The 26,685-nt window shown below is 40.8% G+C and overlaps 1 protein-coding gene across 5 annotated transcripts in view; it reads left to right on the forward strand.

Moving 5' to 3' along the window:
• Positions 1–26,685, forward strand: part of PDGFD (platelet derived growth factor D) — a 148,314-nt gene that overhangs the window by 58,748 nt on the left and 62,881 nt on the right. For 3 of the 5 annotated variants that reach the window (XM_069808299.1, XM_069808303.1, XM_069808301.1), the window contains exon 2: positions 25,507–25,711. In XM_069808299.1, coding sequence (XP_069664400.1) covers positions 25,507–25,711 — 205 coding nt within the window. The remainder of the gene's footprint in view (positions 1–25,506; positions 25,712–26,685) is intronic. The other 2 variants (XM_069808300.1, XM_069808302.1) reach the window with 1 other exon arrangement.

Consider the following 26,685-nt stretch of genomic DNA (forward strand, 5'->3'; position numbering starts at 1 on the left):
AGTGCGGGTGGCATATTGACGGCAGGGCAGGCAGACCAGGAGGCCGTTCCATTTTTCCTTAAATCCGACTCGCTGTCATTACAGAGGTGATGTTAAATTCCAGTAGCTGGTTAAAACTTGTGTCAGCGGTCCCTGAGATCCTCAGCCCTCTCAGTAAGACCAGGTGCTGTCATGGTCTCGGTCAAGGTACCTGGCTGTGGTGAGGGGGACTACAGTTAGGAAGTTACTGCAGGTTGTTGGACCTTGCCCAGGTGTGAGCAGGTCCTCAGTGGACCAAGACAGGTGGTCCTCAGAGTCCTGAGAGAGGAGCTGGTGAAACCAACAGCCCTGTGTCCTGCCTGCTGCCTCCTACTCCAAGGTAGGCATTACCATACCAAACGATGGGCATCCTAAAGTGAGACAATTCAGCTGTGCAGGCCAGCAGATAAACATCTTAATTCTGAATCCACTGATTGTAAATGGAGCCTATGTGACAGGTTTAGTAAGATGCCTTACTTTCAGGCAGCTGAAAATCAAAGACATGACCCTCTTCAGCATGTTCACATCCCAGTCCTGAATTTGTTTAGGTCACATTCCCCAAAGAACAAACAGCCATCAATACAGTTGGGCATCTTCTTTGTCCTGAGTGCTGCATGAATGAAAAAGGAGAGGCGGTTACCCTGACCAGATGGAGTCCAACAGAAGCAATGGCAGGCTAAATTTACAGACTGTTAAGAGCAGGCCTGCGGAGAAGGACTTGGGGCTACTGGTGGATGAATAATTGGACATGATCCAACAATGTGCGCTCACAGCCCAGAAGGCCAACCATACCCTGGGCTGCATCAAAAGAAGTGTGACCAGCAGGTCGAGGGAGTTGATTCTCCCCGTCTACTCTGCTCTTATGAGACTCCACCTGGAATACTGCATCCAGCTCTGCAGTTCACAGTACAAGAAGGACATGGACCTGTTGGAGCAGGTCCAGAGGAGGGCCCTGAAAATGAACAGAGGGATGGAACACCTCTCCTGTGAAGACAGGCTGAGAGAGTTCGGGTTGTTCAGCCTGGAGAACAGAAGGTTCCGGGGTGACCTTACTGCAGCCTTTCAATATATAAAGGGGGCTTATAAGAAAGATGGAGAGAGACTTTTTACCAGGGCCTGTAGTGACGGGTTAAGGGATAATGGTTTTAAACTGAAAGAGGGGAAGTTCAGATTGGATGTAAGGAAGGAATTTCCTACAATAAGGGTGGTGAGACACTGGAACAGGTTCCCCAGAGAAGTTGTATGTCCCATCATTAGAAGCATTCAAGGTCAGGTTGGATGGGGCTTTGAGAAACCTGATCCAATGAGAGATGTCCCTGCCCATGGTGGGGGGTTGGACTAGATGATCTTTGAAGGTCCCTTCCAACCCAAACCATTCTATGTTTCCATGATTCTAAAACAAGTTAGCATAATACCCAGCAGCTGGACTGCCCTGGCCATTGTAAAGTCTTCATAGGTATTATATGCAGGATAGCGTAAGGAAACAAAAATGAGTTCCTCAGGGGCTGATAGGAAGATGCATCTTTGAAAATCAGATAGCAGACCAACTATGGTGGTCATGGACTGCAGATCATAGATTATAGTTTGCCACTATAGTCATCAATAGTTTGATAGCATATAAGTTAGGAGTGAGCCATAATAAATTATACAGGCTTTGGAAGTCAGGACAAGTACCTTATATTTGATACAGCAGAGCAGGTCAGTAAGAGAATTGATACAGCTTATGCATGGCATGACAAATATAGAATCTGGAGTGAGAAAATGGTGCCAACACTATAGGCCAGAAATACGGTAACAGGACCCCAGTAAATGAGATGGAAGGGACTACCTGCTTCTTTTTCTCCATATCAGTACATCTATTGTCATAGATATCTGACTTCACTGGATACAATGAAGGTCAGCATTTGTCAGCTATTAATTGAAATTAATTATCCTAGGTTTGGAGTATTAAGCAAAGCTTTGATGTCTCACTGCCCGGCAGTGACAGTTTCTTAATGGCTGCTGTTGGGTTGCGTGAAAAAGTATGCAGAGAAGTATGTGAGCATTTTGACAAGGTCAGGTTTGGTGATTTACTCCATTTTCTTCCTGTTTAGTATTGGAGAATATAAATGTTTTCAGTCCTCAGAAATGTGGCACTTGTATGAGGTTTGTGGCTGTCACATCAGTAAGGAGCTTGGCACTCTGTTAGCTTGGCACACTGTTGATGCTGCAACTTACTCTTGAACAAAGGAAAGCAGGCACACAAGTAATTTCACACTCTTGCCCCTGAAGACCATTAGCATGGCCTTTTAAAATAAATTATTTTCACATGTTTGGTTTTAAGGCACCTCTAAAGGACTTACATGAGTAATAAAGTCAATTTTATGAGAGTTCTACCTTTGGAACAAAAAAGGCTTCTATAAAGGTCGTATTTGTTCCTGAAATCAGAAAACCAAATCCCCTTCTTTAGGTTGTTTCTTACCTTGGAAAAGCTTTTTCTTGTGTTGTAGCTCTGAATAACTCTTTTAAAGCTGCTCTTTTTGTCCTGACTATAGTATATCAGAGCTCCCTAACCTGAAGCCAACACTTCAGGTCCACTATGGAGTCTTGTTTGCTTTGTGTGTGGATGGACATGGGTGTGCAGGACCGCATACTTCCACCAAGACTGCTTTGTCAGATTAGCGTCCTGACCTGGGTTCTGGACCTCAGAACCCAGAGCAACCCAAATGAGTTGTGAGCGGCAGAGTGCTGTCATCCCTTGGTCCACTACAGGGCTGGCAGAGCTACACACAGCCCTTGCACAGGGCACAAGCTACAATTACAGTATCGCTCATTACCTTGTTTCTGACAACCAAATGCACACAACCTCATCTCGGCTAGGACACATAATTCTGAGAGGGGAGGGAGTGAATTTTGCATATATTATTCATGCTTGTTAGAAAACAAAGATATTACAGTGACACTTGTCTTCTTCCAGGCATTTAGGTCCATATGTAACTTCAAAGACATGCTGTTGAGGGACTTCAGATCCCTTCTGCAAATGGCAGGAACTCTCTTCACCTCAGTCTCTCCCTGAGGATAGATGAAGCCCTATAAATAGCTTCCTCTCAAGGTGAAAAATGCTGCTTATTGAATACGAACTTCTGAAAACATCCATTTAAAATAAAAATATTTTCCATGCTATATTCCCGACTAAGTGTGATCTGAATGTCTTCAGAATCTCAAGGAGTAGCTGCTGGATCCCATAGCAGTTTTCTCTGACACACGTTATAAAGCCAAGGTGCTGCTGTGAATGAAAAATTCTGCAAAGTCCCTGGAATTCTTCTTGTATAGGGTAATGGAAAACTATCTCACCTATAATTGAACTGTACATATCTGTCTTCTAAATTGGCAAATTTTTATTTATTTATTTAAAATGGAGGGTTTGGAGAAAAATAAAACCTCACAAAAACCCCCCAACCCCCAAACAAAACCTTCCTCACCTTACAGTAACGGACATCTTTATTGCATGTCTGCTGCTACTACTGCTGTTTTAAGACATTTTCTGGATTGCACAAACCTTTACAATGTTGTCACCAAACCTGGTAGTCAGGTTATTCATTCCAACCCTCCTGTCTTTACCTAGTATTGCAATTGCCTTGTTACATTAAGTTGACCCTTCCATTTTTCTAAATGTAGGTTCTATGTGAAGGGTACCTTAAAACTACCTATGACAGAAAGATTAGATAATATTGTGTTAGCAACTGTTTCTTCTATACACGTTGACCTTTTCCATCAACTGAATGAGCATTGACAAACATGCTCCTTCCAATGCTTAGGATTCAGAGTGGAGTAAATTGATATAATTGCTCATCTATTTTTCTGCTTTTTCGATATGTGTGTACTTTCAGAGCAGGGTGTGGGAAATGTGGTTGGGATCCATAATGAATGGTGACAAGTAATGATCATCATATCTGTCAAATACATAAATATGCTGTCACCCTGGATGAAGCTGAAGGAAAGATCTTGACTGCTTTGCTATATAATAATTTCTGGGAAAAGACAGGGTTAGAAATTAATGCATCTGGTAACTCCTTTCTCCGCATTCCTTTTCCATTCACTATTTTGCTGATTTGAAAGATTGCTAGTTTAAATACCATGTACAGTCCCTGAGGTCTTGTTACATCCTATGCAGCCAACAAGAGCTACTAGTCCTCAGAGTGCAGCTTTGACACAACATTTGGAGAATTAAATTTGTGCCTGAATTTAGTCGGGAAAGAATGCCATTACATTTTCGATGGCCTTTTAATTAGTTTTGCTCATTATCCCTAGAGGCATCTAGAAGAAATCTGATTCATGAACATATACTTCATGTTGCTGCTGGAGTCAAGCTGGGAGACACCTCTGTGTTTAGTTAGTAAGCAAAGTACCATATCCCTTTCCCATACATAGGTATTGGTTACCACAAATATATGTGTATACACACACGTGTATATATACATATACACGTTATCAGTTATCTCCTGATCTCTGATCTTCACATTTAAGGTTTAGAAAATGCAATTTTGGCATCATGTAGTTCCCGCAGATCTCCCTGATCCCTTTTACTAAGACAGTCTGAAACTGAGAATTGGGCTGGCCTTGGAAAATGCTCAACATGAGCTCTTCTTGCCCTATCTGAAGGTCAGGTGCTTGCTGTTCACGTTAGGTTATTCAACCCATTCTGCCAGTGTCTTACGGCATGATCCTGAACAGGTCAGTTAAATTCTGCAGCCATAACATCTCTGGGACCTGTTTGCTGGAGTGGTCTATGGCATGCTGCCAAATACTGTGGGGTAGGGTTTTAAGGAGAAAGGCAGAGATAACAGAATATCTCAGTATGATTCAGCTCAGAAGTTGAGCAAGCAAGAGAGAGACAGTAGGAAACCAATCTTCATTTGTTCTGCTGTTCACAGAACCGTTGTTTCTAACCTAATACATTTTGGCTTTGGGCTATAGCCTGTATCCTGCTGCAAGTTATAATGGATGTTCATGATGCTCCCTTCTGGTTTTATCATCTGTGAACTGTTTGTCTGACAGTAATGTATCTGTTGATTCTTGGATACATATCAAGATCTATCCCTTGTCCCCATTTTTCTTTTCATTTCCTTTTTTTTCTTTTTATGACATTGTCAGTGTGACCTGTTGATCATGGATGTAGACAATGATTAGGGTTTGGTGTGATTAGGTTATTGAATAATTTATTTATTAGGTAGCTAGCTGCAGCCTGTTATCTCAAAACTGCTCTGAAAACACCTCTTCAGTGAGGTTTGAGAAGAGGGGATCCTGAACTTTACTTCTCTTTCTCAAGCTATTTTATTCGATCTTCAGCCACGGACTTTCTGAATGAGGATGGTCCTGTGTCCCCCCAAGTCCTGTCTAGGTGTTACTGTAGTGTGCATTAGCACCTTTAAGTACAACTAAGAGACATGAACAGTAAGTCTCATTTTCTCTCCATCCCTTATGCAGTTTCCTTTTCACAGTAGTGTTCACCAGCTTTTGCATCAGTGATGCATATGAAACATAGGTAAACAAATTAATACTGGTCTAAGTTTTGTTTGCTGCTAGATTGTTCTCTACGATTGTTCTCTTTCCTTTCTCTTCGGGAAATTATTTGTCTTAGCACTCCATAAAGCTGGTTGATTGTCACAAAAAGAATTTTTAATCCATCACAATTGTTAACTTTTATTTCTGGAAATTTAGTATTATACAAAGACTTTGCTGAAGCAAACTGTGTGGGAGAGAGTGCACTCAGGTTTGGATCTTGAGATCTTGGGTCCCTAGCCAGTTCGGAGTCTCTTTCTCTAATATAATTGCAATATCCAGACATGGAAAAGGTCATAAAAAATGTTGCAGAAGAGCATGATTGTTATCAGAAAAATGCTCTGAATCATTTGAATCCAGTCGCAGAATGTAAATACACGTAAGGCAATGCTATGCATACGATTCTCACATTTTGGTCATGGAGTTAAGAAGACCAAAATAGCATTGCCCATGGTTTTTCCCTAGCAGGGATGAATGAGTATTCTGTAAACCATTGCATCCTGAAGAGCAGCAAGTCCTTGCTCTTAGGTTGTGCATAATGCTTACACAGCATCAGTAATTTTTGATAATATGAGTTCTGTCCACTGCTTCTTTGCTTTTGTTTCTTTGCCTGTATTTTATGTATATTTTTTTTGAAGAAAACTTTGAAAGTTTTTTAAAGAAAAGCAGTTTCAGAGATTAATACAGGTTTTAAACAACTACTTTCTAGTGGTAAACCCTCCACAAAAATGGAAAAAATGGTGAAAAACAAGTGATTGATGATTAATGCTGGAGTTGTTTGTTCTTTTACGGGTTTGATGAAAAGGTCTATTGAAAACACAACTTTATAAATAATAATTGAATCTTTACATTCAAGTTCAAATGTCACATTATAAGAAAGGCTTTAGCATTTTTTCTCCCTCCCTTTCTCCAACTACATTTGCACTTATTTTGCCATAAATACAGCCCCATATTTTAGCCTTTTTCCTTCAAAGGAATCAGTCAAAAGTCAATTGCATCCGTACTGTTGCTACTGCTGTAATGTGTTTTTTTTTTTCAACATTTTAAGCATGTGCTGCTACCTCTGAATGGACACAGATTATTGAACAATAATAAGATAATGCAGAGAAATCTTCAATCTCTCAGTGTATTGAAAATACTACCTTTCTTCTGCCTTTAAAGATTAATAGTTTTGCTGGGATATGTTCACCTCCTTTGATGTTTAAATATTAGATGCTACAGCTCTTTCAGACAACATTAAACAGAAGTGATATTTCAGTTAAAATCTTGATGGTTGGCAAAATTCTCTCTCTAATATGTATGCCAGCTGAAGGGACCTTGTGCACCTTTGCCTGATTGTCACACTAAAACATTGGGTCCAGAGAACACTAAAACACTGGGTCCAGAGAATATAAGCTGTATATTGCTTGCATTTTAAATGTGCTTCACGGTTAAGGTTTTGGGTCTGTATTTGATATTGGGGCGGGGCATCATTTTTTGATTCTATCAAAACCCTAAGGGAGTTTTTGCATTGACTTCAGTAGCATTTGAACTGGGCACATAGGAATATGAAAACCACAGTTACTTTGCCAAGGAGTTGTTTTCCTTGATCTGTTTGGCCAAACACTGATTTTGCTCCCCCGTGTGCTCTGAATGCAATTTGGAATTAATGTCTGCTTTTATTAGACAACAACTTTTAAGGCAGGGAGCAGTGTCATGTCTTTCCTAAGCATCTTTACAGAAGCAGCATCACAGCTGCTAGAAAAGCTTTGCAATCTGTGTGTGTTAATTACTGCTAAAAAGTGCTCAGAATAAAGTAGGCATGATTCTATTTATGGGTTTCCTTAAAAAATGGGGTCCAGCCCCGACATTTCATTTGCGTGCAGGAAGGAAGCCCGTTGTGTAAGTCAGGAGTGTTTTGGCCCTTCTCCATTTTTCTCAAGGTGTTCATTTCCAGGAGACCAGCTCTGGTCCCAGTAGTCTGGAGAGTGTATTTCATCTGCGCTTCCCGCGCTCCCAAGTCCCTCATTAGAAGGAGTGAAGCCTTGAAAAATCCACTTCTAAACCTCACCAATGAGACTCAGCCACAAAGAAGAGAGGACAGATGAAAATAGTTTGTGCTCAAAGGTGTTTTGATTTTAAGACAATTCAGCTGGTCTAATTAAAAAATTTTACCTTTTCTTGCAAATTTTCTTTTCTATCCTCAGACCACATAGCGTTTTTCTACTGGCAAACACTAGACCTATAATTAGTAATGAATGTGAATGTGCAGTGATTGTTGCTTTTTATATATTATCCTATCACTTATTGTTGCAGTGATCTGGTTTTGTGCTCCTTCTCCACTTCTTCTCCTATCCTGCTGTTGTCATCACGTGAGCTTTTGCGGAAGGGTTTTGCATAACCATATGGTGCCTAGCTCAGGAAATGCCTTGAATCTGAGGACTACAAGTCGCTGCCATAATACATTTTAAGAGCAACAGCCATGTTATAAAGAGACATCTCGTCACTGAAGGTGTCCCCAGGCAGTTGTGGCGTGCTCCTTTGCCAGCCTTGAAGGAAGACTTCCAAGAAGCTGTGGGCACATATATCCTAGATCTTACACTGCACAGCAGAAACCGTCACCAGGGTTTTTTTCTGAGCATTGTGTATCTATGGTTAAGTTAGGTGCAAAAACCTTGTGTAGGTCTTTATATGTTTGAAGGGGGGAGCAAACTGAGAAATGTGTTGCCTATCATTGTGACCAATGATATACAAACAGTCTGGTGGGTTTTTTTGTGTGTTTGTGGAAGGAGGGGAGGGAAGGGAAGGATGGCTCACACAGCAGATGATGTGATTGATCAATATGTTAACTAGTGTAGCAAAATCCCATCTGTTTATGCCTTTTACATCTTTCCCAACCATGAAAAAGGGATGGGGAGAAAAGAATCACAGAGACAAAATCCAGCATGAATGAAAAATGGAAGCCCAATCCTGTTACTGATGAAACTAATGCAGCTTCAAGGAGAATAAGATCATGTCCTAAGAGAAAGGCTACACGAACATCCACAAATACCATCCTCCCCTAATTCTGCTTGGCAAGAACAGTGGGGGCTTTTCTTTCCGGATTTCTATTTTTTGTTCGAAATGTGCTTAAGCCCCTGGGTGTCTTCTGTAATAATCAATTCCCTTTTTAATGACAAGCAGGATCTAGAATAAAGGATATTATAACAAGTGAGCCTTTCATAATAACTAATTGCAACTTGATTGTGGTTTGAGTTTTTTCAGTTTCTGTCTGCTTGGTTTCTTTTATTCATGCTGGCAATGGCAGTGAGGGGGATAAAACATTTGGAGATCCAGGCCTATTCTGTTAATTTTATTACTTCCTGCAAAAATATGAAGACACTTTAAAAAAACTTGTGTTGTGAGCAGATTCTGTGCAATAACAACGACCTGTCTGCCTTGCTTCTTTCTGTACTTTTTACGAAAGACGTAACTGAAGTCACTTTAATTCTGAATGAAGCAATGTTTATGGTTTCTTTAATCACTATTTACTTTCAGTAAGAGAGCTTTTTCAAGTAATGGGAATAAAACATATTCTTCTATCAATCAGTCTAAACGTTAAGAAAGCTATGTAGAAAACTATTATAATTTAATCATAGATGTGCTCATTTAGGGGGGAAAAAAGCACCAGAGGCATGCATGCAGAAATGTCTTAGCTGTGTATGCAGATTCTCAAAAAAATGGCTGTGAATATATAGTTCTGCATGCACAGAAATTCGAACTATCAACATTTTGACTTCTATCACAGTATGCAGTGCTCCATGGTATGCCTGATGAAAAGCTGTTGTAATCTGCCAGAAAATACCTATTAACTCTTACAAACATGGGATCAGGAATAATTTGTGCCCAGTCAGCCTGTGTTTGGGATCTCCTGGATGTGGGCTGTGGCAGAATGTGGAGGGTAAAGCCCTGCAGAAGGTGTGGTGCTCCAGGCGCCTAAGAAGAGAGGCAGAAGTTCTACAGGGTGCACTGGTGGAATTCAGAAGTATAATTCTGCCAGAATTGTAGTATAAATATGATGCCCAAGTGGTATTTTTGGATCTAGCCACAATTTGGAGTACAAAGAATATGAGTAATGACAAATGTATTGATTCTCCTGATAAAGCAATCTGGTGTCCAGTCCCTCTGAATTGTAAATTTTGTCTGAATCCTGATAATTTAGATTCCCTTGGTGATATCTATTCAATACATAGCCTCCTAGGACTACAGTCTGTTTTCCATTATATTTGTCAACACCTGCCATAACAGAGCCTTGGTCTTAGTCTGCTGGAAGTTACTGTATATTAACAATATTGCTGCTACTACGGTAATGCTAATAATTTATAGCTCTAACATGTCTCTTGTCTTTTCCAGCAGCCAAGAAAACTCCCTTTTCTTATCTGCCACTGTTGAATTTGGAGAGTAATACTACCTTTAATGTCCTTCCACTAACCTTAGATATTTATGGTAATGTCAAACGCTTTGACAGTCTTTGCTTCTTGCTCCTTTAGTTTCTGAGAGAAAATACAGTCTGCAGGTTTCCTCGTAATCAGCCATGCATTATGTTCTGGCAGAAAGTCATTCTCTGCAAACTTTTTTCCTCTCTAATAGTTGGTCCAGCTTGTGAGTTCTTGTCTTTTTAGGGGAGAAAAAAATAAATCCCTACATGCAAGCTGTACATTCTCAACTAAGAAAATAAATCCCCAGGTTTTTTTAATTTCTCTTTTCATTGTTTATCTTGTTTCAAGCCTGCAGTTGGCTTGAGGTTTTGTTCTTTAATATTCCTTTTAACAAAGTGCTGTTGCCAATGTGCTTTTTTGGAACCAGTCATCCAAAAATATTTTTTTTTTTCTGAGCTGACTCCTTCTGCCGTTGGATTTCTTGACTATTGTTATAGTACACAAAGACTGATAATTCTGCATCTTGACATAAACAGCAACCTGTATTTGGAGAACGTGAAGAACTCAGCACGTATCTGATTCATAGCCTTTTAATGACTAGTTGGCATTTCTTTCAGGACTTGCTTCTTAAAAGCAGTCTTTTATGGCCATATGGATTTCAGATGAATCAAGAAGGGGAGAAAACAAAAACAAAGTCAAATACCTTGCCCAGGAATCTGCTGTTGACAAAATTGTAGGTGAATTTTGAATTAAGGGCCTGAAACTATCTATGTGTTTATGTCAGTAACACAATGTTAAAGGGATTATATTAGTTTTAAAAAATTCACAAATGGTGTAGCATCTGAGTAATTTTATAAATGGTAAACTATGCATTTTAATGTCAAACTCAGACTTCAACATCTGTGTTCTAGCTCTGTGTGCAGTCATGGAAATTTTGTTGAAAAGGTGTGACCAGTAAAGGAAAAAACATAACAGGGATTATGTTACCTGGGTGAAGGCATTGATCATTGCATTCTGGTAAAGGGCTGAGTGTTTTCCTTTGCTCTCTCCTGCCAGCTGAAGAGCAGCTGGCTTCACTGCGTGCTTGCTGCTCAGCCCCAGCTCCAGGACTGTAAATCAGACCAGCTCCTTTTTAGTCATCTGAACAATACTGATCTGCACCTGTTGATGAGCTGATGTTCTCTTGAGTCATACAAGAGTCCCCAGTGCAGGAGGCTGAGACTTTCAAGGGTACCTCACTGACCCCAGCAAGTTATAACCCCAATAAAAATGTGAAAAGTAGTGACAGAAATTCAAAAATTTGGCTGAATTCAGACATTACTTTTATGTCCAGAAGATAATTCAGCAATGAAAAAAAAATTGATATATTATCTTTTAAAATTTGTTTAGAAATACATGAAAATATGTTTTCCTTTGGATCAAACAACTCATACCATGTTGATATAAATAGGAGTCTTCCCCTCCCCAATTCAACCTATATATGAAAAACATCCATTATTTCTTCAACTCTAATTAATATGTCAGAGAGGCACACCTTGGATTTCCCCTGATATCACTATGAGCTGATTTAGTTCAATTTCTCATGAGCTCACTGTATCGCTGGGCATTTACTGCTCCTGCTCCTGCTCCTGCTCCTGCTCCTGCTCCTGCTCCTGCTCAGATTCTGCATCCTGCTCTTACAGTTTTCTCTTCCGCTTTTCATCTGCTGCTCTGGTCAGATCCTCAGCTGGTGTAAATAGCTGTGATCACTATAAGGATGCTGCTGATTTACACAAGCAAGTGATCTGGTTGCAGGTTGTCTTACTGCGTTATGGAAATGGATTTGGTGAGAGAGCTTCGTCTGTAAATGTCTGATCTGAGTTTATTAGCATCCTAATATGCCTCAGACAAGTGTTTTTTAAGGGTGTTTTCATTTTATTTCTTAGGAGAATTTTATGTTTATTCTTTCTTTATTACTTAAATGCTGCATTGAAGAAACAAATTGTCCATTGAGATGGGTTTAGTGGAGTATTTGTTTCTTTCTTGACAGAATGGTTCTCTGCATCCATTAAAAAGTAAGAACAAAAAAGAAAGGCATTTTATTTAAAGCTTTATGTATGAAATAACCAAGTAAATGTGTATATGGGTAGACTTGAATTGGCAGGTGGGGGATTACCAGTCCCTTAATTAAAGTGAATGAATCAGGAAGACTCATGGCCTTTACCTTGCAGCTGTGTATCAGACAAACGCTCGGCAGGCTGCAACCTGCAGGTCTGCTGGGATTTCAGGTTTTCCTGTTGCTTTTGGGGAATGCCACTGCCTTCTGCCAGCGGGTGCCAGCACTGACCCTGCTGCACCAGGGCAGGGAGGGAGGGAGGGAGGGAGGGCCGCCTTCTCCTTGCCAAATATTTGCTGCACAAATCTTGGTAGCGTTTGCTCATGTCAGTGTGGATTTGAACAGTAGTCCCTCCTGTCACTGGGAGAGGGAGCATGGATGTGGGCAGCTGCCATAGCATGCTCCATCCCATCCGTAGCCCTCAGGGAGCTCTCAGGGAGCGCAGCGAGGGTGACAGCTCTGAAACGCTGGCCCACGTCTTGCGCACTGAAAGGGCAAGGACTGCATTGGCAAATCTGGTGTGTGGGAATGAGCTGGGGTGAAACATCTCAGTGCAATTCACCCAGTGCTTCTGCAGCTTCCCTGAGCTGGTGTCTGCTACCCTCCAGTACCGCCATAGCCAAGTCCAGTATCTCGGCGGTCCTTGCAGCTGCTCTGCTTCAGCTGCAAGCAGGGAGGACAAATGGCTGAGCATGGAGCAAATCAGTGTTCCTAACAGCTCATGAGGTTTATGATGTAGGAAATTTGTCTAAGTAATGAATCAGAAGTGAAGGTCTGAGAAAGATGGAGCTGTTGTGAGACGAGGAGCACCCTGAGAATGCAAAAAAAATAACCACTTTAAATCAAGTAAATCAATACAGAGGCCAGCAACTGATAGGACAGTAGTGCAGAGCTGTCTGAATAAAACACTACTGACACTACTCACAACTGATTTTAGTAACACACAGTGCAGCAGTTATTTACCGAAGATGTCAGTTATTTACCGAAGATGTCAGTTATTTAATTGTAGTTTATACTAGAAGATATTCAAGGTCACAGTTGTGGCATTTTCTTAATTACAGTCCAAGCTATAAAAAAAAAAACCAGAACATTTCACCTTAGGGAATCCAAAAATGCTTGTTGCCATTCCATCTTATTGACTACTCTTGGGTGTCTGCTGTAACATAGGACTTCTGAAGTCTTTAAATCAAGAAAGATTTAAAATTTTATCTTTTGATGAACTGTTCTTCCATGGTTTCCATGGAAAAGACTAAGATGAATGCAGCAGGAATGACTGAGGCAGGTTGGAAGTGCAAACAAACAATGAAAAAAAAGTCTCTGGAATTCTTTCCAACAAGTAGAAACCAGAAAAATAGTTTTGACACCAAATTTGTCATTAATCCTGTTTTCATATCTGCTCTGCCAGGCTGAATTTTTTGCTTTTCTTTCTTGTGTCAAACACATGAACTTTAACATTTTTCCTCTTTTGGGCAAGGGTTCAACCTGGCAAGAGTGAAGTAGCTTGTAACTGTTATTTTCTGAGCTTTAAATGCAATAAAGGAACATTTATTTTTCCTCATTTTTTTTTTCTGGAAGCTGACCAAAGCATAGTTTTAGGCATTACTATGGTGAATTTATTTTTCTTTTCTTGGTGCCATACCTGGTAATATCTGGCTCAAAATTGCTGAAGCTAATGAACTCCACCCCCCCGCATCGTATATTCTGTTCTTGTTATGAGTAGAGATGGACTGATGCTAAAATTTTTGTCTTACTGGACTGTAATCCTAGATGCCATGAAAATATGCAAAGCTAACTGAGTAAAAGTCACTTGTTTGGGTAGTCCAAAGAGTGCCAAGGTAGCCTTCTGCATTTCAAGCATTAGTGTAAAAAAAAGTTTTCCTAGAAAATGGTGCAATATGTCCCTGTCTTCATTCAATAGCTCTGATACAGGGTGTTCACAAAATGAAATGATGTGAGAGTACTGTGTTTATTGGACTTTCTCACCCTTTGTATCTCAGGCACATAAGCTTCTTATCAGGCTCCTTTCTGGCCAAACAGCTGCTCAGCGCAGTGTTAAGTAGTGAACATGCAGCTGTGCCTTTCTAGTGGACAAGACCTCAGCACATGATGTTCGTCTAGACGTGCAACATCAATACCAGCACAGAGCTGGGGTGAGACAGCAGTGAAATAGTCTTCTTTGACTTCTCCAGCCAACAAAGATGAAGAGTGGACCTTCTCACATAGGGCTACGCACAGGCTGCAAGCCTTGGTGGCCTGGCATTGGTCTCCACGTGCTGGGTCCCACATGCTCCCAGGGACCTACTCCAGCCACGCCTGAGCCAAGCATGAAAGTCCCAACTGGTGTCCAGCTACATGCATACCACCATTGTGTGCTTCTCTGCTTTTTTGATATGCTATCTAGGTCAAGAGGAGTAAGGCAGAGCCTGAGATTTCTTCCTTATATCCTCTGCCCTGACATCTACAGGCATTTCTGCACAGCATTAGGCTTTCAGCAAGGTAGGGGCAAACTGAGTTTCGTTGGTTCACCATGTTTCTCTGGAAGCTTTATGGTGAGAGGGTGCTGATGGTGTCTGCTGGTTAATGTTACATCATCTCTTGTGTCTTCTGAAAGCTGGAGGAGTGAAATGTGCTGCTTCGTGTTCCTGCTGGAGAGATCTGGAGCTGAAGCTGGCTGAATTTATCATTGTAACTGCTCAATTCTTCTTCTGTCAAACGTTTCACTGAATCCACAGTCAAAGGACAACTTTGAAGTTTGGCTTTGCCTCCAGTGTGATTACACGGGGGACTCCAGTTTTCCACTTAAAAGTGAGAGTTCATTGAAGGCCCGTGAAAGTGAAGGATTATTTAATTACTTCTTGATTTGCCAACAGTGTATTCAGCCCTGTTCAGAACATAAAGATACATAATGTCTGCTCCCCATGGAGTCTTAGCAGAGTCCTGAATATCATTTCCTCCACACAGGTTTCAATGTGTTTTCATCTGCTCATGCAGTATCTGTTGTGGCTCTAACTTAACAAACTTAAGAGTAGGGAGACATATTATAAAAGGTCTGGGCACATGTGCAGCAGAAAGTCCCAGTCCTGCTCTGATCACATGTTTTTCAGCTGAAAATGTATGAGGTGGAATTTATTTAATGGGTGAAATGGACAGAAAACCTTTCTTTCAGAAGAAAACCTCCAGGCACATCTTCATTTTATTGTGACCTAATTTGTTAGAAAAGGAGAAAGTAACCTACTGTTTTTTTTTTTTAATTACTATTCTTCTTTATAGTTTTCCCATCCCATTTAGGAAGCTTCTGGGTAAAGAACAAAACCTGGTTTTCTAAGGGCGTTGCCCAATAAGGGCTTTGGAATAGAAATCTGGAAAGATAAATTCAATTCTTTGTCCATTCCCCTGTTTGCTGAAAGATATAAATAATGTTTCTCTGGACTTTCTAGTTCTTCCATCCTTTATCTTGTAAACTGTAAACTTTTCAGAGGAGAGGTTTTCTCTCACTTTGTTTCCATAGTGCAAAACAACAAAATTGATGATGAACATATTAGGTTCATGTCAGGTTAGACAGGGAGCAAAACCAGAGACATCCACTGTTAAGCAGAGAACTGTAATGCAATAGTCTTCTGACCTCGGAATTACCTTTACCTGTATGTATCTTTACACTGCTTATTTTACATTTTTTTAAATTTACATTACATTACACTTTACATTGCCCCTCCAGTGTTGGGCACTGTGGATGAGGACACAGTAAGAGAACAAAGTTTTGCACTAGATGGCTCGACTCATGCAGTAAGTATCACAAATGACTGGTAAATTCCACAATCAGAACTAAAAATGATGTGATTCTCCTGACTTGACATCCTTACCCTCACTGCGGAGCTGTGACCGGCCAGTCATACACGAAGCCCTGTACCACTGGGGCTGAGTGCAGGTGGGATGGCTGCAGCAGTGTCTGCATGGGGCAGCAATATGAGCAGAGCCTGAATGGTGGCTTAGCTCCACAACTTCTTCAGCTCTTCTTTTTTTGTCAGACACCCACACACAGCCTAGAAGGAATGTTTCCAATCACTTCCTCTTGGTAACCAGCCAAACAGCTGTTTTTCCAGAAAGGAGTTGGGAACCTGGGTTGTGTAAATTAAACCTTTGGAGCCAACTCCATTTCCAATTTTGGTTTCAGCTTACAGTGATCAGGATGTGGCTGTGCTGGTGTGAGAGATCATTGCTGCATTGTGGCACAGCAGCTCCTGAGCTTGTGGGCTGTGCTGATGTACACAAGCATCATCTTCCCAGCCACTGGTTCCTAGATATTGGCAGTGAATGAGCTCTCCTGCTCTTTCACCGCACGTAGTTTTATTCTTTGGTGCAGGACTAAGGAAATCTCTAGATGATCCCTTGGTGCAAGATCATAACTATAAAAGAAGGCCACAGCCAAGAATTTTATGAATGTGCCTGGAAACTTTGTTAAATTGCAGTATCTACCCACATGACAGCTCTGCAGCATACTGATGCCAAACCTCCAGAGAAAACCCTAAGCAATTACAGGAAAGATCCTCTGCACTTAAAGTACTCAGCACTTTCAGTATGTACGACTTAAATTGCTTTCCAGACTGGGGAAATGTTGTTTCTCAACACAGGGGTTTTACCTAAATGATGGAAAGCCATCCCTGTGGACCTACTTGTGTTCTGCCTCCATGCTGGGTAAAGACCTCAGTGTCTACTCTGCCCTCTTTGCCCCAGCACTGTGGTTTCCTGCAGAAGAAAGCTGAGGCATGGGGACAAAAAGGGATCCGTGGTGTGCTCTGGTCTAAACTGTCAGAGACCCAGGACAGCATGCCTTGGAGTAGAAAGTAGAAAAGCTGCTGAATCTTTACTTTGTGGCTAAGTCTTGGGTTCTGGTCCCTGCTCCAAGAACTGCCTCTGCATTTTACCCCTAACCGTTTCTTGGAAAAAGGACAACCCATCTTTGAAGCAGTATCCAGAACCCATCTGTCCCTTGAGAGGAGACAGAAGTAGTCTGAATTCTCTCAAGCAAATAGAAGAATCACAGCACAGGCTCCTATTTCCTTGGAAGAGATTTAGCTGTTAGGCTATTACAGAAAAAGGAAAGGACTACCAACAATCATACTTTAATACAGTGAGATCTGCCTATGGTTGGGGTTTTTTTTAAAGATCTAGGTAACTTTAAGGTACTTAGGTCTTTAACACACCTGCCTTAAAGGGACTGAAATATCCCCACAAGCTTTTATCTTTCTTTGTGCAATCAGTTGATATATGGACCTTAAAAGACTAAAAGCATGCCTATGGCAAATTCAGTCCAAGCAAACGATCTCTGCTAGAATACTGTTGCCAGACTTTCTATTCTAAGAACCAACCTTGCACTGCCTTCCAGAGATTTCAGAACTTCAATGCTGACATAGAGGGTAAGGAAACTCACGTTACAGGAGAAAATGTCCTCGATTTGTCTTTTGAAAGAGCTTCTCCTTTTACTGCCTAATGTTCTAACATACGACCTTCCACTCAGAAATTGCTTGTCTGTCTGCTACAATATGTTTAACATGAGAAGCCTTTCCCCCTTTGACTGGATTTTCTTTTTCCTTTTATCAACATTTTTCTTTCTTTAAGGAAATTCCACATCTTGTTGAATCTTAGGAGTGCTTGACTGAAACAGTTTCTAAAACAATATCTTAAAACAAATTCTCTTTTAAGACTTGAGCCATGCCAGACTTCTGAGGCAAAAAGTCCTTGCTTGGTCATAAAAAGTTGAAAAATAATGAAGGGAATATGAAAAAGGAGTATATTTTCATTGCACCAGGAGGATTTGAAGGAAGCGTCCCATAAAGATCTGCTTACTTGAAGCCACTGCCTAAACAGGAAAATTTGGAGTGCCTAAGTCCACGATGCGCTAATCCTTTGCAAAACAATGTGAGCCAAAGTCCGATGTTGATATTTGTGCTTAATAGCAATTGCGTCTATAATTGGCATCACCTTGTCTGAGGCACTACACAAGTTTGTTATGTACCAGCCTTCTCATGGAGGCGTCAGCACTCACTGAAAAATCCTGCTTCAGTTACCAGGTTTCCCTTAAGCTCTCTGCAGCAACAGGAGACTTATTTCCCTCTTTATTTTTTCTCACGGTTTCTCAAGGGTTTATGTATTTTTATTCTCATGATTGTGGGGTTATTTACATTAGTCTTACTCCACATCATTAGAGCTATACATTCTTGATATGTACTTTTTCATACTTAATTATGGAATCCCAAGAGAAAAATACATTCAGTTTGCTGTTGGTTTAAGAGTCCAACAGAGGGATGCATTGCAACACTACCACCCATGAAAGAACTAGCAGTTAAAGATTTTTTATATCGTGGCCTAACATATGTTACTTTTCTGTAGACACTTTTGCTTTAATATAAGACATTCAGCATGTTCTTTCATGTAGAACAAAATCTCTATCAAGAAGTCAAATAAAGGCAAGTAACACAAGTCACTGCAAAAAACAAACATCACAGAGTTTGATATCCCCATAAAAATAAGTAAGGAATTGTTTTCTTGGTGTTCATCTGTGGAAGTCTGAGCAAGGCACCCACCAAAGGGGACAAAGGAGAGTCACAGCCTTCATCCCACCAAAATGCAGTCCAGCCTGTTCTTCATTTTGCGGCTGTTTCTTTAGTACCGCATTCAAAATGCAGTTATGATGTGCCCATTCCACAGTACAAATAATATTATTAAATGCAGATAAAATAATGCTTATTATAGTGAGAAGCGTTGTAACAGTCTGTCCCTAGGAATTATAAGCCTGGAATTCCTTATCAATTGCCCACTTAATATTCTCATGAGTGGTCTTTGCTGAGGTCCTGTTCAACCGTAGATTGACTAATACGAAGAGTTGTGAGGTTGCTCTGCACAGAAGCACAGGCAGACTACTAACCATTCTGTTATAAAATGGATGATGGCTCTGAATTGAATGTTAGACGGCTGGGTTTTTTTCATTCTCTGATACCTTCTGTACTGATATTCTGCACTGGCTAATTTTGCTTCTTTCAACTACAGCTTAAGTTTTCATTGCTTTTATATATCCTATACAGATATAAAACATATTCTTCTAGCAAAGATCTCCACACAGCTCAGAGATTCGGAGGGTGCTGGGTGAGTGCACATGAGGTCTGAATTTGGCTGAACACAGCATCTTTTGATACTGCCTCAGTGACAGAACAGGTCATGCATTGGATTTGAACTCTGATGATGCCTGGAGTATCTTTCATGCTCCTGATAAAAAGAAAGGGCCTGTTAATAAGAGAAGGAAGAGATGCCTGGAGCTGCTTCTCTGAAGTTCAGAGGCAAGTCAACCAAACTGAAAGTCTGTCATCAGCTCCAGTAGGGTTTGGGTCCAATTCTTAATGCCTGGGTTGCTAGGTGACAAGTAACACATAGCGTGGTGTTAAAATGCTGCTTCCTTATTTAGGTCTTGATCCTTAAGTATGAGCTTAACTATGAGTTAGTTTGTAGTCTCCTTGAAATAAACGGGATTATTGAACTTGTATAAAGCTGAAAGCAACCTGAAGTAATGCTTTGGACTGGATCCACTGGCCCAATATACTTTTACATATGCATCCTTACACCAGAATGACTGTATTATCAGCTTAGTGCCTCCGTAAGAGACAATTTACAATTCTTAGGCTGGCCAGGGTTGTGCTATTACTGTTTCATTACTGGTGATCCCAACCCTTTCTCTCCCTTGGTCTGCCTTCTTGGAGAACTGCTGGTGAATCGTGGTGGGAGCAAAATTGACCTAGGTGTGTTAGGCTTCTGTCCTTAAAAGGACAGAGATGTCTAAGATAGGTACTACCATATAGTATTATTTTCTTCATTAGAGAGCAGAAATGTGATGTGTTCACTTGCTAGGATTCATTTTATTGTTTATATTCACTACAAAAAAAAATCATTTTTAACCAGGTAAATGACCTTACAGTTTTATACCTTCCCAACAAGCCATGACCAGCTATGGAATACACTATTTCGACCTCTGCCATCTTTTCCTCTGATTTACACAGAACCATATGGATAACAAATAAAGTTTCTCCTTATTGCAGGAGGGTGGGGGAATAAAAAAAAGCCAATGACTATCTGAACAGGCTGCCATAAATACAGCTTGCTTGGCATGCCTGTCCCTGAGATGAACTGATTTGTGGCCTGGATTCAAAAATATTTTACTGTTCTTTGCTTCTCACTCTGTGGATTCAGCTATTTAGATCAGGCCAATTTTCAACTGAGGAAACTGAAGAGCTATTATTCTCCCTGAAGGTTATCTCATTTGTTTAAAAACTGGTGGCCAACCATTGACCGCTGTATTTGTTTCAAAGAAAGCAGCCGTGGGGGAGGAGGGTTCTATCTGGAAAACTCCCATGTGCAAACTCCCAAGGTCCTTTCCTGAAATAACAAATAGTTTCACGAGTGGTAAAATGAGCTTCACATGGTTTCCAGCAACTCTCTCCTCAGCTGTAGCAGAGGATGGGCTCATTGGATTACACTCCATGGGATTTAAGAGGGTATATTTCTTGTCATAAAACATGTCAGAATATGGTATCTTTTCAGCCTCTACCACTGTATCAAAGTTGTTGAGGTTGGCCAACCACTTCTACAAGACAGAAGCAAACTTACACAGAAGCCAACACCTTAGGAAGTGAGGCTAAAATTCCAGAAACCTTAGAAAAGTGGAACAAAATATTCCATATTACTGGTTAGGATCTTAGACAAGGTCATTCTCTGACCTATTCTTTCTGAAGGAACTGACACTTAGGGACTCTCCTTGCTCAAGGGATATCTAAGAACAGATGTCAGATTAGCTATTAGCAAGCAGTAATTGCCTTTTGGTTTGGTTGTTGTTGGTGGTGTTTTTTTAATTTTAGTGAAGGAATTCATTGTCTGTTGAATGATAATAAAAGTTAAATTCTTTCTGTAGTAAGCATGTCATGACTGGGAGTAGCTTTAACAAGAATGTGTCGATACATTGCTAAAGCTTGCAAGGAAACGCAGGCATCTAGAGCAAATGCAGGATGAAATTTGTGTTTCTGCATCTTGCTGCTCATGCAGCATGGCATTAGGAAAACATGCCCTAGCTGGGAAGGAGAAACATTGGATGTGCTGGGCACCCATGGTGGTGAAAGTCTTGAGACAAGCACAGTTTTCTGAATATTGGGCTGAACTTCCCAGTTCCCAGTTTGACACCCAGCTGCCCTCCATGCAGGGAGAGGAGGGCAAGCACTTCTGAAAATGCAGCTGCTTTGAGAACTTAAATGGGAGCTCCTCTAACTTGGACAGCTGGACTACCATGTATACGATTATGTTTAAAATTACTGGCTGGGAAAGAATTAAGAGGAAAAGAAAAGAGACATTAGTTCAGATAAATAAAATATAGAGCAAGCTGCTTCCCAGTCAGTTCAGACTCTCTGCAGGGAATTGCCTCACTGCAAAAGATGTCTCCCAGCTTCCTTCCCACTCATCTTCCTTATGAGATAGTTCCCTCCCCCAGTACAAAGATGTCTTTGTAGCTCCTGCCATCTAGAATATCCTCCTTCTGTGTACTGCTTAAATGGCCTTTTTGCTTTATGACTTAACACCTACTTTTATTCATTGTGAAATGATTTTATATGCTTTTTAGTAAATGTGACAGGCAGCGTATTACCCACTGTCATCTTTTATTTACTTCCATAAAGCATTATGGAATAAAGTTAGTATGTGACATTCAGGACACTGTATAATACTGCAATGTATTGCATCGCAACATGCCTTGAAAGAGGCACTGCCTTTTCCTTTGCCTACATCTTTTCTAAAGTGTTTTTTTTTCCTTACTTTCTGCATGGCCAGTGTCTGGTTTCCATGAGTTCCCCCAGTGTTTCTGATGAGGATAATGCTTGTGTCCTTGGAAAGGTCTTGTCATTTTAGTCTCATCTTAGGTGCTACAAGAAGTACAGGAGTTGCTCACATCTCCTCAAGCTGTTTCCCAAGTGCTTAATGATTCATGAGGGGCCAACCTCCAGAGACCAAGTTTGGGTTGACTCTGTTCCCACGTCTATCTAAACCAGTTAACTCTGCAAAATCCTACTGAAAATCTCCTTAGAAAACTCTAGTGCTTTTGGTTCCAGTCCTGGCTACACCACTTCAGGTTGTAATTTAGTGTGTGGGGAGACAGGTAAGGGGGAATCAAGCTGTTTCAGAGCTCCTGAAGAGTCTATCCCAGTTTCAGGTGAAGGCTCTGAGTGCCTTTGCATTTCATCCCATGTGAGTTATAGAAACGGTATTTATGGCCATTCACATCAAACAGACTTTCTTCCTTTGTGAAAAAGGCGTATCTTCATATTGTAATATTTTTATATCTCCTATTTTAATATACTGAGCATTGTCTCCCATGCATCTCTCCAGCCTTTCCTCTATAATGACTTTATAATTACCGCATTTACCATAATAAAAATAACAAGTCACTGTACTTTGAATTTTAAGCTTTTTAACATGTGCAGCTTTATTTCTCCATTTACCTGTTCAACTTGGATACTACAGAGCTGCACCAGCCATTAAATTTGATCACTGATCTTGGTCAGATGTGATTGACTTGCTGCAGAGCACCCTGGTCTGTGGGATTCAGAGTTTAAGTTAAATGAAAAGTTGTGACAGAGCCTATCTTCTTGGGGTACAGGAACGCTGGTAACATACTTTGTCAGCTGGTGTGCTGAGTAAAGTGCACAGATTTTTTTGTTTGGGGATATTTATATGAGCACATTTAAAAGATACTGTCCCTAGCACTCTAATCTCAGCAGCTGACAACTCCAGAGTAAAGCCTGTACTAGGACTGGCTGGGAAAAGGGAACCTTTCCCTCAGAAGCATGGAACACATTGAACCACATAGTGAAATTCATGCTGATAATGGGAAAATGGCAAGAATTTGGTGTCCAAGAAGGATGAGCAAAGTACTCTCAGGTATAGGATGAGTTCTGCCATGTTTTACTGCTGTAACTTTTGTTCTGACTTAGGGAATTTTTTTTAATTCAAAAGTGCAGAATTTGCTTTCATCAAAGCTGTTTTATTTTTATCCCTTTTCTTGGATATTTTGGACATAGTCCTGTGAAATATCTTGTCCTCTTGGGTGTACTGGGCATTTTCAGACTCCAAAGATCCTCAGCATTTCAGTAGGAACTCAGTAGTTTTGGCTGGACATTTTGTTTCATTCCAGATTAGGGGGGAAAAAAAAAAGGCATCTTCCCCCCCCGCCCCCCCGAATAAAATAAAATAGAAAACAGACTTGAGTGTAGATGTTCCTGATGAAAATTGCAACAAAACTGACAGGTGGGTAGTCTTTATTTTCACTGAATTGTCACTTTTCCAATGTAAATTGTTTGGTCAAAACAAAACAAAACAAAACTGGTTAGTTGTGTACTTTGTGAGCTATGGAGTCAGGGCCTTATTTCCTTAGAAAGGGTGGCTCAGGGTGTGAGAACATTGCATCTTGAATGAAAGTATCTTAGAAAGATGTCACAAACAGATCTTTGGAGATAGTTTTTACAGGAAACCCAGACTTCTCTCTTCTAAGTTTCAGGTTGTTTGGAAGCGAGAATTATTACCCTGTCAGAAGGGTACAATGAATTGTTGACAGACAACCACATTTTGCTTGCAGCTACATGCAGGGAGGTATTTACAGCCAGGAACCAGTAAAAAGCAACCTGAAAAGTAGATGTACTTGCAATGAAGTTTGTACTACTTTTCTGGGTTCCTGTTTTCTATGAGCATTTATGAAACAACTATATTTCTTTTATAAAAAGAGCTTAGAAAGCTTCAGTCAAACATTAGATTTTATTTTAAGAGAGAAAACTTTGATTCCTGTGTGTGACAGATGGCCGTGGCTGGTTGCTTACTTTGGGTTTGTATTTCCAATGTTCATAGAGTGGCTTGGTGGGAGAAATTTTCCCACCATTTGCTTTTCCTCAGTAGCCAAATTCAGGAGAAGGCACTGGTTTTATATTTCTGTTGCTTGTAGTGGAACTGGAGGTTGACCGGACATTCAGCAGAGTACTGGGGGTGATGTTCAGTTTAAGATTAGGACACCGGAGTTCAGATGTTTATATGAAAGCAAGTGTCCAAGTTCTGTAGTAAGTAGAAATTTGGTCAGTGCTGTTGGGTGACTGACTCAGGACCTGTCTGGGTGTAGCTCCCACCAGCTATTTGAGAAGGGGCTCAGCTTACCCACATGCGGGTGGCTCCGCGAGACAGCACAGCTTCCACGGGACTTTGGCTGGGGGCTGCTTGATGTGCTGCTGGACCTCGCTGTCCTCATGGAGACCAGGCAGGAAACTGTACTATGTCTTAAATGGTGTTAGAGATCTGTGTGAGTAACTGAACTGTGCCTGAGATTCCCACACACTACATGGGGAACACAGATAGCTGTCTCACGGGTGGAAGATCAGATCTGAGTGTCTTAACTGGGAACTGAACTCTGCCGTGATCTGCATGTTGCCTTGGAGCCTTCTGATCCTCAAAATTTCGCCATACTAAAGTTGTCAATGCACAAAAAAATAGCTGTTTGGTGCTGGGAGCCAAATTCCAGTATCAGTAACAGCTGAACAATGCAAGTGCATGGTGCAACTGAGAAGACATTTTGACTTTAAGAGAGCTGGGTCTTGCCACAGTTCCTGTTATCCTTGGAACCAGGGATTTACAGCAGCTGAGGCTTTACCTCTGTATAAGTAAACTTCAGGAACAATTGAGTATTTGCTCAGGTAGAAGTTGTGGAATTTTAATTAAGTAAAGACTTGGCTATTTGTCTTTAAGTTACCCAATAAGACAGAAACTGGGACAGTTTCTAACTTCAGTTACATTGGCGTAAGCGTGGAATAGCTATTTGTGTTAATGATCCATTGACAGCAAATGATTCACACCATGTAAATAAAATCGAAATGTGACCTAACACATGCTTCTGGGAGAAAACAGTTAAGCACAATAAACAAACTTAGACTCACTGACACGCACTTTCCTGCAGCCTTTTGTTGCTGCTTTTGTTCAGAGGGCATTGCTCCCCAGAGCCCCAAATTTGGGAAGCAGGGCTGTTTACCTTTTACTTCACTCTGTCTCACTTCATTGTTCTCAAGCTTGCAGCTTTTATTAAGGTTTAAATTCTGTTTTAAAACCAAAATGGTGAGAATGAAATTATATAATCTATATAAATGTAAAAGTAATGATACATTTAGTGTAAAATAAAGAGTCTCTATAGTTGAATACTGGTTTTCTTATTGTTTATAGGTGATTGAGTTAAGAGAAAATACACTGTATTTCCTAATTAATAATAACTGCTTCTAGGCCCAACTTTTTATTGACTTTAAATGCAAATAATTTGTGCTGTGTTATAAACTGTTGTGTTTTTTGCCTTCCTGTAACTGGAACAACACACTAATTTCTACAAGTTGTGACTACTAACAGAGAGCAATCACCTCACAGACTTGTACCGAAAAGAAGAGACAATCAGCGTGGCAGGGAACGGCTGCATCCACAGTCCTCGCTTCCCCAGCAGTTACCCCAGGAACCTCTTGCTGACATGGCGGCTCCACTCCCCGGAGAGCACCAGGATCCAGCTGGCTTTTGATAATCAGTTTGGACTGGAGGAGCCCGAAAATGATATCTGCAGGTGAGTGGCGAGCCATCTTGTGTCAAAGTTTGCTAAGGGCCCCTTAACACGACCTTCAAGCTTAAGGGTTTGGCCATTGGCATGAGACTGCAAACCAGAACCTGCATATCTCTGGCCGGGTCTGGGATGGCCCTGCCTGGAGGACAGACCTCCAAGTGTCCCTTCCAATCCAAAGTGGTCTTTGAGTTTATAAATAAACTGAGCTGTCCTGGACTTGAAGCAGTTCTGGCAGGTTTTAGTCCTTCTATAATATTTTAAGCACAAGGCACTTGTATGCTCAAATCTAGCTACCTAACAACTCAGGTGCTACTTTAATAGGATTTTGAGCTCTATCACCTCTGTCAAGGTTCAGCTGGGCAAAACCCATCTTTTTCAGTAGGTGGAAGGCTCTGGGAGATGTGAGTGAGTAGGTATGTGTTTACATTGCAGTATGAGGGACAGATAAACATGCATTGGAAAACATAATTATGTGCTTCAAATTGTTTGTCTTTACTGTTATTCTTCACTGGTACAGTTTCTTTTAAAACCTTTAAATATATGTCTACAAACATCAGTGTGCTCTGCATGCTAATATATCTAATAAACTGTAATTACTATATCCTGGTTGCTTTGGTTTCCCCTTTTAAGCAAAAGCAACTATAAGCTCAGTTGATCTAGCTGATTAACCCAGGTGGAAAATTGCTTTGCATTAGCAGAGCACCGAGGTGAATCTTGCCAGCATTCACTAAAACAGTGTAAATCTGGGGCGGGGTGGGGGTGTGTGTTCATATTTCTTTTATTCAGCTATCTGGTCTGTGGGAGAGAGCAGGCGCAAGATTCCCTTGCACTCCAAAAGGCAGATTGCTGTGATGCTACTTACATAAAATGCTCAAGTCTCAGCTTCCAGCTCTCTGCCTGATCATGTTGCTACTTACACCTTATCTATGCAGAGAACTGGGTTGTTAGGATTTCTGCACACCCAGCCTCTGCTTATC

Source organism: Haliaeetus albicilla, chromosome 20 (genome assembly GCF_947461875.1).
Source record: "Haliaeetus albicilla chromosome 20, bHalAlb1.1, whole genome shotgun sequence".
In the NCBI taxonomy this organism is placed as follows: Eukaryota; Metazoa; Chordata; class Aves; order Accipitriformes; family Accipitridae; genus Haliaeetus; species Haliaeetus albicilla.